We start from the raw sequence: 14,060 nt of genomic DNA, 5'->3' as shown, positions 1-14,060 counted from the left end.
CATACAGACCTCACCATGACGGAGAGCGCCATCAATCAGCTGTCCACATCATTAAAACACTAACCCAGTCTTGATATAACAGTTTGAGGGAAGGGCAACACCGCTCAGGATTCCTTGAACGTGTGCTGTGCAAACATCAGCTGCAGACATGGGGCGTATTTTGTTGTATTTTGGTTGCGCACAGGTCTCAGTGTAATGTAACGTCTCACTGCAGCCACTAGAGGGAGCGATTGCACAGTTACAAATGCTGGCTGGAGGAAATACTTTATGGAATGGCCTTTTTTATGAGGTTTTAAATGTACATATATACATACATACACACACACACACACACACACACACACACACACACACACACACACACATATATATATATATATATACATATATATATATATATATATATATATATATATATATATATATATATATATATATATATATATATATATATATATATATATATATAATCTGTCACATATTGGTTATATAAAGAACATTTAACATATATGGAATTTTCCATTGTACAAAAAAATCTTTATAGTGGAAAAATATTAATTATACTATGTTCTAAATGTTCTTCACGATAAAAAAATAAGTATAAAACAAAATGTTTATTAAAAGTTTTTTTTTTTTTTTTTTTTTTTTTTTTTTTGCCACACCAAAGTGGTTCTTCTATGGCATCACTTCAAAAATCCCTGTATGGAACCTATATTTTTTTAAACTGTAAACTTTTAAACCCTTTATGTTTATTTCTACCAAGAAAGGGCATTGTGTTCATTAAATATTTGCTTGGTTATGTTCTATACATGATGTTATTGTCCTGTTTCGAAGCACATTTTTTATTATTATTATAAATCTGGTATCTGGTGGCTATAAATTAAATTATGTCGGTTGATAGTTCACAACTCACCAACCTTTTAAAGTTAAATTGTTAAATAATTGCTGTTATATTATATTCATATTAGTATTTCTACACAAACACTTGAATATCAATGGAAAATGCTTCTTGCAGGATGAGTGTGTATTTCCAGCATCCACCAGCAGGGGCAGAGCAGATGGAGTCGTGTTTATCAGTCTATCACTGAATCCTTGGTGCTGCTCACTCACCTCTTACCTTTGGATTACAGATATATCCTATATACACAGAGCATTGTTTATGTTATGTTATTATTGATTATGTAATGTTTAGTTTTATTATTATTATTATATATGATCAGGGTTCTGAGGGTTGCTAAAATGATTAAAAACCATGCTGTTTATTGTAAATAACAATGTTTTATACTTTGTAAGTAGAGAAACAACACAAACGAGTAAAAAATGGGATTTAAATTGAGAAACATTTTGAGTCTCCCCCTCCCTTGCCTCACAGTGCTTTGGTCCAAATGCCTGCTTTCCTCTTTTATATCACCGCGGTTTTCCCGCGGAATTGGGCTACTTTCACACTGTTGCCAAGGGTTGTTTTTCATGTTAACGGGTTGAATCGACCCCAATAACGTGATATTTAGCACGTCCAATGCAAATTTTTACTAGAGGAACCCCGCCTAAAAACATGAATTTAATCCCCCAGAATGCCATTTTCACCAGGGAGTTTTTTTTTCTTCTTCTTCTTTTGCAAAAACCTGGCAACCCTGTGCTTTGTTCATTATTATTATTATTATTATTATTATTATTATTATTATTATTATTATTATCATCATCATTATTATGCTGCAACTTTTAATTATTCATAAGCTGAACAAACCGTTATAGCTTGTTACAGCTATTTTCATAAAACTATTACTAACAACTTATTAAAACTGTATAGTTGTAGTTACCCTATTGTCCTTGGTGTGAACTTGTAGGCTGTGCTTACAGTTTCAATTAGAAAATGTATTTATATATTATTATACCTGGTGACTTTTTTAAGGTACATAACTTAATTTAAAAGTATTGCACAAATATCCATTCAATGTCACACATTTCAGTCAAGTATTTGGTGAATGGATCATGAACTTATGCTTCTATATTCCAGTTGTATATAGTTCAAATATGCATTCTATATCATCTCTGACAGAGAAAGCCTAGTGAATTTTACTTGGATTCATTTGTATTCCCAGCTAAAGTTTAAGGTGACATTTAAACTGGCTTAGGCTGGCCAAACAACGCATTGTTCACATCTGGTTCAGGCCATTTGAAAACTCTGTAATTTGCCAAAAAGAGACTTGGAAGGAAAACAATGTCAGGCGGCATCACTTAGCCGTAATGTATGGGATGAGTCACTGCGAATGTTTAACACTCAACGTATTCCTAAACTCCCATAGTCATCTGATGAATTATTAATGTCCAGCATACTGGCTGGAGTTTGGGTGATTCATCATCTTCAAAGAAGGAGAAAAATAGCTACTGCACAGTAGAGACCACAGCTTTGGTCTACAGTATGTGTCATTCTCTTCACTGGCCCAGAAAGAGAGAAAAAACAGAGAAAAGGATTTCTCCAGTCCGTATTTGATTCCCTTCCTCGTCCTTCAGCAGTGAAAAATAAAAAAGAGCTTTGTCTGATCTTCTCTTTTTCTGGCTGGAGCGAGAGGTCAGACCCTTGCCAGGAAGTCATCAGGAGAAGGGGGCATGCGGTGTGAAGCTACAATGCTGACATTACAGCTCAGCCTGAGAAGAACGCGGCTCTTTCCCATACACACAATGACAATCTCTCAGAGAAGATCCCAGCATGCTGATTCAAGGGTCATTCTGGAGGACAATCTTGTCTCTGTCCTGATCCAGTGCACACGACAATGAGTCCTGGTATTAACAAAGACTCAGCAGCTGGGTCTAAGAGCAACAGTGAGCAGAAGCAGCAGTCACACACAGAGATCGTCTGTTTGCTCAACACAGTAGCCTGAACCTTTGGTATTTCACTGCTTCACCAAAACACTATTCGGTTTTCTTCTAATTGGTCCAGGGCTGAGTGGCCAGACTGTGCATTGTTAGTGGCGCCTTCTATATTCGCTTAATCAAATGATTTGAAATCTCCAATGTGGAAAAACCCACATTCCACTTTAGAAGCACTAATAGCTCATAGAACCCCTGTTAAATCATTGGAATTCTCCATGTGAAATATTTCGTGGCATGCAGAATTTACCGTCACACTGCAGTAGTTTAGCAATTCATGGGTGTGCATATTCCTTGCTTACTATCTTAATGGTCCAGTGTGCAGTGAACCCCAACACAATGTGCTAAAAACTAACAGTGGGCACCTGTTGGGCAGATGTCATTCAACCACATTTTAACCCTTGCTTTCTCTCTTTTTAGACAGAAAAGATAGATAGATTTATCTATTTATCAATATACAGTCATGTTAGGACACCCTATTGAATTCCATGTTTTTTACATAATAAAGAAATAACTGGTTCTGCAGGTCTAAAAATTTGGGAAATAAATCCTCAGATGAACAACAAAACATGATGTATTGCACCGTGTCATTGTTTATTTAACAACAAATGGAAAAGCCATGGGTGACAACATTAGGACACCCTTACTGTTAGCATGAGAATTAAGAAGCGGTCAGGAACTGCTAAGCAAATGCCTTTGATTAACTGATCATCAGCAAGTGTGAGCACCTCTATAAAAGCAGATGTTTTGGCAGTTTGCTGGTCTGGAGCCTTCAGGTGTGTGTTAACAGAATGCCAAGGAGGTAAGGCATCAGCGATGATCTTAGAGAAGCAATTGTTGCTTCCATTAATCTTGGAAGAGTAATAAGGCTATTTCCAATCTGAAGTCCATCATTCTACATTGAGGCAGATTATTCACAAGTAGAAGATATTCAAAACAGACACCAAATCTCCCAGGAGTGACCATCCCTGCAAATGCACCCCAAGATTAGAGTGTGTAATGCTTAGAGAACTGGCAGACAACCCAATAACTTCACTGCAGTCTCCACACGCCTCAGTTAAGATGTTAAATGATTAAATAAATGACAGTACAGTTAGCAAAATATGGGACAAGTATGGCATGTTTGGAAGGCTAAAACAGCACAGTTTAGGTTTGCAAGGTTGCATCAACAAACCATAAGACTTCTAGGACAATGACCAAATGATGAGACCAAAGTGGAGATGTTAGGCCGTAATGCACAGTACCACATTTGATGAAAACCTAAAGAGCATATCAGCACAAACACCTCATACAGAATTCCACCTCACACATGCTGGTGGAGGACTGATGATTTTGGGCTTGTCTTGTAGCCATGTGACCTGGGCACCTAATAGTATATTGTAGAGTCCAATGTGAAGACATCCATCCAACAGCTAAAGCTTGGCCCAGATTGGGTGATGCAACAGGACAATGATCCCAAGCACACCAGCAAATCTAAAACAGAACGGCTGAAAAGAATCAAGGTTCTACAATAGCCCAGTCATAGTCCAGACCACATCCTGACTGAAATCATGTGGTGAGAGCTGTGTATAGACAAATACCCAAAAACCTCAATAAACTGGAGCAACGCCGTAAAGAAGAGTGGGACAAAATTCTTCCAGAACGATGTGAGAGACTGATAAAGTCATACAGAAAATTATTACTTCAACTAATTGCTGCTAAAAGTGGATCTACAGGCAACTGAATCACAGGGGGTCAACTTTATCACACAATGCTTTTCCATCTTGCCTTTATTTTTGTTAATCAAATAATGAAACGGTATGATATATAATGTGATATTGTTCATCTGAGGCCTTATTTCCAAATTTATTATTTTTTTATTATCTCCTGATACAGAATGGAGTTCAATAGGGTGTCCTAACTTATATATATATTTGTCAGTTTCAGTAGTTGTTGTACACAATAAAACTCAATTAAATATATATTTTTTGTGTTAACTATCATCATTTATATACCATAACATATTTCAGGGTCAAGGAGATACATTTCCAGTCTTACAGTGTTCTACATGTGGCCTACATTTGATCTAGAGATCAAAGCTAGATTTATAATTTTTTTTTATAATGTTTCATATTTTTATATATTGCAATATCGCATTCTTTTGAGCATTTTAAATTATGTTTCTTGCTGAGGTTTATTCATATGAGTTATATGTGTTCTAACAAATCAAGATTTTTTATAATATGACATAATATGAATGCATTTATTGACTGAAAGATCTATCTATCTATCTATCTATCTATCTATCTATCTATCTATCTATCTATCTATCTATCTATCTATCTATCTATCTATCTATCTATCTATCTATCTATCTATCTATCTATCTATCTATCTATCTATCTATCTATCTATCTATCAATGCCACTGTTTATAGGCTATATTTTTAAAATCGGATTTTAAATGTATATATTTATTAAAAAAGCAAACACATATTAGTAAAAAAAAATATATACATTTTGTAACATTTGTTAGCATATATATATACACACACACACACACACACACACACACACACACACACACACACACACACACATACATACACCATAAAAAAAAAAAAAAAAAAAAAAAAAAAAAAAAATATATATATATATATATATATATATATATATATACATATATATATATATATATATATATATATATATATATATATATATATATTTATATTTAGGAATGTATTTTTTGCTTTATGTGAATGTTTTACAAAGGAAATTTCCACTTTATTATAAACTTTTTGTGGAAGTGTACTTCACTACATTTTAAAGACAAAACTGATATTTTGATATGTTAACTCGGTAACATCATGTGTCCAAGTCAATTTCAATGAAGCTATTTTTTACTATGGATTATGCCACACTTCTACAGAGACAGACTATAGACTAATCAAAATGTACTTTTATCAGGTTACAATCAGGTACTTCAGACGAATACGAATACGATTTTTTTTTTTTTTTATAAAAGGATATACAAGGAGCAGTATGTCAATTATTGTGGTACAAGCAAAAATAAATAGACAACTGTATAAACAAACGCGGCTCTACGAACACCAGTGGTCCTCTCATAAGGACAGCAGTGCGCACGAGAGTACAGAGAGCTGTCGTACTGAGATGCTGCGTAATGTCAGAGCGCGGCGCACTGCGCAGTCGGGTTTGAGCAGCAATGAGCGATACTCTGAAGGGAAGCTCGGCGTGCCAAAGCAGGCGGAGTCGGAAACGCGAAAGCCCAGCGCTCCTTCTACTCCCTCCCCCGGCGGAGGTGTAAACGATCGTGGTGGAGCAGCTCAGCTCAGGGAGCCGCCGTGATCGACTGCCCCAGAAAAGCGTTGCGTTATCCGGACGGAGATCCAGCCGCCAGTCGCTCGTCCCGTTGTTCTTGCATTTAAGCGCTGGTGTGACATTACACGAGCTCTTCCCTTTCTTCTCAAATAGAGGACGAATTCCCCCAGTCGCCCGAGGAATATCTCCCAGGATATCTACCCCAGAAATGGACGGTTTCGCCGGTAGTTTAGGTGAGTGCGTCTGTCTGTCTGTGCGCTGAAATGTTGACTATTAATAGATGCGTCTTCTGCAGACATGGCGAATATAGACGCATGTATGGAATGTGTGTTTGTGTGAGTGTGTGTGTGTGCGTGCGCGCGTGTGTGTCAGCTGTATAGCCACGCTCCTCTGACACTGCATTCGTGGGCAAAAGGCTACACTGAGTTGTGTCAAGAGACTCACGGTGGCCGTATATCTTTACCCTGCTGTTTATTTCCGTTGTTAAACCCTGCAGTGACATGTCACTGCAAAATGCTCTGAACTCACAACACACTGCAGCTCACGCTTTAGACAGGATTTGCATTTCCTGAAGGAAGTGCCGGTGTTTACTTGCAATGCAACAAAAGGACAGTGTTAAACTTACAGGTAGTTTATTCTTAAAGGTTCTGTGTCGGTGTAAATGAAATCCCTCCGCTGTTATGACACCAGATCGCGTCTGATTTTCTTTTGTCAGTGCACTTGAATCACAATGTGAATACTATCCACCCTGTCTGTCCTAAATAGTATTGAAAATTACTAATATCACATGGAATTTAGGATGGATAGTATGCATGACGCAGGCATAGGTTAATTGGTTTGCAATGTAACGCGGCAAAGATGCTACCGTATGTGACCCTGGAACACAAAACCAGTCATAAATCGCTGGGGTGTATCTGTAGAAATAGCCAACAATACATTGTATGGATCAAAATTAGTTATTAATTCCTAAAATCATCAGGATATGAAGTAAACATCTTGTTCCATTAAGATATTTTGATAATTTCCTACTGTAAGGCCTATTTAAAAACTTATTTTTTGTTTAATAATATGCATTTCTAAGAACTTCATCTGGACAACTTTAAAGGCGATTTTCTCAGTATTTTGATCATTTTGCACACTCCGATCCTAGATTTTCAAATAGCTGTATCTCAGGCAAATTTTGTCATATCATGTCATGCATCAATGGAAAGCTTATTTATTCAACTTTACACATTGATGTATTCACACTTATGACTGGTTTTGTGGTCCAGGGTCACACATATTTATGTAAATTGTAATTGGAAGTCACAATGATAATGCAAATAAATTCAAGAATGGAGACCAATCGCAAGCCCGTATGCAAATTCTTGTAAGAAATCGACTTGGTTAGATTTTGAATAGCGAACATTCTAGTCACAAATTCAAATTTCACTCTTAAATAATTACAAATATATGGTTTATAAAACAAAAACAGCACCCTATAGCTTAAACTATCCATGTTGCTAAATGAGGACTACAACCACAAGAATGTGAGTTGATGCTTGACAAAGCAGACATCTGTTGCAGCAACTTATTTTTATCTATTATTATAATTTTTTTTTTTTTTTTTTTTTTTTTTTACAAATAACAGCAAATTCAAATTACTGTGGGTAATTTATATTTTTGAACAAAACATAAAAGGAATATTAACCTAGTGAATCCAAAGAAACAATTCTTCAGGAAACCAGTGGCAGATTGGGTTGCTCTGTTAGGTAATGCCACAATTCAACAGCTAGGATAGAATAGCATTAATGGAGCAGTGCAGGCTGTGTGATCGTGATGTTGGTGGTTTTAGAGCTCTGTCAGTGCAAATTATTTGGTCAGATAACAGTCCATGCCAGAGGCACAGGAGGCCACAGAAATGTATTTATTGTGTTTATGAAGGGTCCACTTGAGGTTTGTGAGTGTGCAGAATGCAGATGTGTTGATGTACTGTGTGTGTGTTTGTGTGTCTGTCAGACATGTCAGATGGGTTGCTGGAGGTTAAGGGGTTTTTCCGATAGATAAGTCTGAAGGGTCTACAAGTGTAATTGCATAATGGATTGAATGTGATTTAACACAGAGAATGACATGACCAGCTTTTATTGGTCCTCATAAACCACTTGCATGTGTGCTGGAGCAAACTATTTGTGTAACTAATATTACAAGGCCTTTTTTGTTGCATAATTTTCCTTATAGTATGGACTCTTTTTCACATTTCTGGGTTTCTCTCAAGCGGAAGTAGTCAAACACTGTTAAACCTATATAGCAGTGAATGGTAGACTACATCGAATATATGTTTCCATTCCCAGTTGATCAAATGGCAAAAAAAAAAAAAAAAAAAAACTCCACAATAGTGTTTTCACGACAGAATTGTTTGATAATGGCATTCAGATGAATTACATTTACTGTTTCTCCCTCTGTATTAGAAACCCCCTCACAGCAGAGTAGCTTTTTTAATTTGATGCAAAGTTCATATAATGCAAACTAGTATAGTGTTAAAAATGTCTGTACATAAAAAAACAAGTCTGTAGAAAGGGGCCATTTACTACTTACATAATAATATATGTAAAATGTATAAATATTACTGAATACTTAATTTATTAATATATATATATATATATATATATATATATATATATATATATATATATATATATTATATATATATATATATATATATATATAATATAATTATATTAATTTAATTTTTATAAATGAAATTAATATATTAATGTAAAATTAATCCAGTTATATAATATAAAGTTAATTAATATTCAGTTAATATAATCACATGTAAAAAAATAAATATAATCATGTTATTAATTGCCTTTTTAGTGTTTTAAGGTAACATGGTGTATTAATAATTAAGAATGTTTAAGAAGCCACACAATCTCACAGAAGGATTATTTTAAATGCTCGACTGATGTTATGAAGTGAATTTGCAGTTAAAATATGTTATTAATTTTCATGTGCTCTCAGATGGAGCAGCACTTACTACACAGAGCTATAGTTCACTGAGAAGATAGTCATTATCGTGAACGATTTTGTCAAATTTCATAATCATAAAATTTGCGATTACAAACGCGATTTTGCATAGCTTGCCAGAGAACTATGGCTCTGTCTTTGACCCCCTGCCAAATGATTACCCCCCTAGTATTGGTAGGTTTAGGAGTAGGTTTGGGGGAGGGTTAGGATTAGGGGTGGGGTTAGGATTAGGAAATCAGGTAGCGATTTGAAAGAGGGGGGTAATAATTTGGCAGGGGGTCAAAATTGGATTTGAAATTTCGATTAATCATGCTGCCTTAGTTGAAGTGCTTCATTTTAATGTAACAGTGTAAAGCTGTGTGGGACTTTGCCCTGTAATTGTTGACTTGAGAGTGGCTGCTTGAACATCCTGTCATATAACGGCTGATCAATGAAATCCTGTGCTGATTATATAACTTGATTCTGTTGCTTGGTTACACTCGGATGAGGATTGAGCGCTCCGATTGTCCTGCTCTGAGTTACCGTGGTGATGTCGCAGTGTCTGGCAGGGATGCGATATAAAGTAAAGGACCAGTTAACTAAATAGAGAAAACTGTCAGACTTTACGTTATTGCCATTACGCTGCGGTCTGACTTATTGGATGTGACTTCTGCTGAACTGCAGCGTTTGTGTATGTATGTGTGTGAGAGTGTGTGTTGTAGTCTCTGTCCTGCAATGCCCCTATCATTCCTTACTAATGTCTTCTACTTTCTTTTAAGCTTTTTATTATTATTATTATTATTTTATCTATAAAGAAGCGAATTTTTATCAAACCACATTATCTAAATTTAATTTACCAGTCAAATTAAATCTAGTTTTGGCTTCCTTTACTTTGTACTGGCTTTGATTTCTCCGAAACTGCTTTTCCAAAGACAAAGGTGAAGGTTTCATACTCAAAAGTGCACTAAACGTGTATAAAACCAGACCTAGTATCAGTTTTGCACCGCAGGGACATCCGTCAGAGACAGACCGCACTATCAGCCACATGCAACCTTGTCACCTCCGTCTCTGCGTCACACAAGGCAGCGGCAGAGATTAAACTCGAAGTTTTCGGTATGACGTGCTGGCCCGTTTTACTCACTTTGGTTCTTGGAAGATCTAAATGTGGTTTTTGACAATGTCAAATGTGGTTTTGGTCATGACGACAGTGAAGCAAAACTTGCACAGCTAAGCTTCAAAAAATGTGCGCATGTAATAGAAAGCGGACTGATTTCTTTGCATGAAACCTGTGATAAGGGTGTGATAAAAGTCTTAAAAATACCACCTCAGTGCTAGTGTACTTTGTATTAATGCTCCTTTTGGAAAACTTCAAATCTATTTTCAAGAAAAGCTTAATTTTAATGACTCGTGAATAAAAATGTTGTGTCATGTCATGTGGTTATTACTTAATAGTTTAACCATTAAGTAAAATGGTGTAACACCTTCAATACATGTGAGTAAACCTTGTTAAAAAATAAATAAATAAAAATATTTGGTGGTATTTTTTTATATATATATATATATATATATATATATAAATTATTTGTAAAATTAATAAATAAAATAATTGATGCCAAATAATTTTCAAGAATTTGTTTTTAATTTATTTAATGCAATTTTCCTTGTATTCAGATCTACCCAATCAAAACAGACTCAAATTTACATTTTGGGTTGCGACCCTTCAGCTAAGATCTAGTGTTGTTAGGTCTCTGAGTTATGTGCTCTTACGAGTGTAGGTCAGTAGGTTGGCCTGTGAGCGGTGTGCTGCCTTTTAAGGCATGTGCATGTGTTATGTTGATGTGTAAAAGACACTGAAGCAGGGAGCCTGATGGAGGTGTAGGGTCTTGCTCATGGCTCCAGTATTCTTAAAGGTCTCCATGTAGGCCTCAAGTGTAAACTGTGCCGAGATGGCGCCAGTTTTCGCTCTGCACCCAATCATCTGCCCAACTGTCAAGCTTAACATAAAAATAGCAGCCGCCCCCGTTCCTCCCGTCGCCAGGTGCATTCCCCACCTCTATTGCTCAATCCCAGGCCTCTGTGGGGCCGTGTGTGGGTTATTCAGCTGTAGTGCAGGGACTGAAAGCTCAGGGTGGATAACCATATAGCTGCTGGTTTAAGCCCTGTATGGAGCGAGCTTTCCACAGGGGCGGTGAACTTCACACTTATAGCAAGCAATTCATAGTGAAAACATAGCCTGAAGCTGTTTGATTTTTTTTTTATAGTTACTGATTTCCTGTGATGCAGTGTAGGTTTATCCATTGATGCAACAAAGTTTTTGGTATATATATATATATATATATATATATATATATATATATATATATATATATATATATATATATATATATATATATATATATACATATATATACACACACATACACACATACACACATGCAATTCTGAAAAGAAAGGTCAAAATTGCGAGATGTCCCCTCAGAATCTCTTTATTCTGAAGGAAAATGTCTGATACATTACCAGATCTTTTACAGATTTAATAATTAATTTTTTTTTTTTTCTCACCAGAATTCTCCTTCAGTATTTGATCAGAAGGATAGGGATATTGTTAGAGTTGGGCGATATGAGTAATTTTATTTATATATACACACACACATGAACCGAACCGTGGCTTTAAAACCGAGGTATGTACCGAACCGTGATTTTTGCGTACCGTTACACCCCTAATATATATATATATATATATATTACGGCTGTCAGTCAATTAAATTTTTTTATTAATCATATTAATTCATACTTCTTCAATCAATCTGATTTATCTGATTAATCACAAAATCAATTTGACTGTCAAAATAGCCACAAAAGATCATTTAAAGCTATTTTCATGTTACATGAGAAAGTATCAACTAGACAGTGGTGTATAAAGTACCTGAAAGTCATACTTAAGTAAAAGTACAGATATCTCACTAGAAAATTACTTTGGTAGAAGTTGAACTACCAAAAGTCCAGTGTTTTGTGACCTTAGGGAGCATAATGGATTGTAGCGTGGTATAAGGCCAGTTAGGTATGCAGGAGCTAAACCATTTACGGCTTTATAGGTAAGTAATAATAACATATATGTTCATATACAGCTTGAGTATCAAGATTGTGTTCAGTTTTAACTATTTCTACCATTTTGTATTTTTGGGTAAGAATAAGCAGCAATTCATCCGGTCAAAATGTTAAATTAAAACCACCAGTAGGTGACAGCAAGTGAATGATTCAACCGATTCATGCAAACGACTGATTCATTTAGAAACAAAGCATTTGAGTGTTAATGATGAGTGAAACAATGAATCAATTATTCATCCGAATTGTTCAAAAATCAGATTCATTCAATATGTAAACACAGATCCATCACTCAGAGACATGAAACATGATTTTTGTTTGAAACTATCGTTGGCAAAATCGTTGAAGTATTTTTATTTCATTACATTACACCTCTGCAAGTAGACATTATAACTTGTAGCTTTAGAAATATTATTAAATAATAAATATATATTTGTTGTTGATGCTTTAAAATTAATGTGTTTTTGACCCTTTTGGCCTTCCATAGGAAAACGGTACTGTGCTCATAGCGCTTGTTCTTCAATTGCATGCACAAAGGTGCCAGCGTGCACTGTAGCCTGTATCATTTCATATCAAATATCAAAAAAATAAACTGTGCATGCAATGTAATGGTAAGTTAAGTCATGAAGTTGCCAAAAAGAAAAATTAAAGCTGCCTTAAAACTTTGCATGCATGACATATATTTTATATGTGTGACATTTAAATAACATGTCTGTGAAATGGTTTTCAAAACTGTCCTGGAGCAGCCCAGCACTGTCTCCCTCATCTAACACACCCCATTCAACTCGTCAGCTCATTAGTAGAGACTTTAAGACCTGAAGTAGGTCATAAAAGATATAGAGATTTGAGGGAAAATACAAGAATACAAAATACAAGATCCGCGTCATGTTCAGCAGCGGAAGAAATAGCAGCCAAAACAATCTAATAACTAGCTGCTGTGATGTCTGCTAATCAAAGAAAAAAAAAAAGAGGAAATCAATAACTTTTATAAATTTAAATAGCAGGACCATATGGGTTTTTGAAAAATGTCTCTTTTGAAGTTTGTAAAAGTACTTATCCTTAAATGTAAACCGTCTGCAAAGTTGTTAATTAAAAATGTGCATGATAAATAAATGTCTCTCAAAAGAGAGTCAATTCTGAATTGCCTTAACGAGTTGTCATATTTTCAAATCTTTTGCCGGTTACCCCTTGAAATACAAACACTCTGACCTGCCAACAAACACTTCCGCCAGTTAGTGTGTTTACATCATGCTGAGAAGACACTGTTTTCTGTGCAGTGAAAGCAAGTTGTTTTGCTTTCATTGCTGAAAGATGATGATGTGAAGAATCAGTAGTTCAAATTTATATTTTCCAAGATCCACAGCATACAATTCCATCCATTTGTTGTGTGCTCGTTATTTGACTGAGGACTGCTTCTCTAATCTTGCCTTTTATCTTCATTGGTTTATAATCTTTATTTGGACCTGTAAGTACGAATGAAACGTTATGTGTACATTTTCAACTGAGTGCTCAAAATAGCTAGTTCTTTGTGCTAATATGTGATGCAAGCCGATACCTAGTGCAGCTTTAGTCTTACTGAAATAGTTCTGATAATTTTCTGTGAACCCACTATTTCCTAAGAATGTGTCAATTAAAGGTGGGGTATGTATTTTTTTTTTTCAAAAACGCAGAGTTCCAAAAAACAAACTTGTAGCCAATCAGCAGAAGGGGCGTGTCTATTTATGATGTGGAGGAGAGAGAGCACTCAGTGCACATGATGGACATTAGCCGAGCCGAGAGACG

The 14,060-nt window shown here is 35.6% G+C and overlaps 1 protein-coding gene across 1 annotated transcript in view; it reads left to right on the top strand.

Annotated features, from left to right (window-relative positions):
- The first annotated feature begins 6,073 nt into the window (after nt 1-6,073).
- The window catches only part of LOC113057239 (echinoderm microtubule-associated protein-like 4), an 83,163-nt gene continuing 75,176 nt past the window's right edge, over nt 6,074-14,060 (top strand). Inside the window, exon 1 of the mRNA XM_026224480.1 lies at nt 6,074-6,421. Coding sequence (XP_026080265.1) covers nt 6,397-6,421 — 25 coding nt within the window. The 5' untranslated portion in view covers nt 6,074-6,396. The remainder of the gene's footprint in view (nt 6,422-14,060) is intronic.

The sequence above is a fragment of the Carassius auratus genome, chromosome 38, assembly GCF_003368295.1.
Source record: "Carassius auratus strain Wakin chromosome 38, ASM336829v1, whole genome shotgun sequence".
Classification (NCBI taxonomy): domain Eukaryota; kingdom Metazoa; phylum Chordata; class Actinopteri; order Cypriniformes; family Cyprinidae; genus Carassius; species Carassius auratus.
This window is presented reverse-complemented; position numbering and strand designations above follow the sequence as displayed.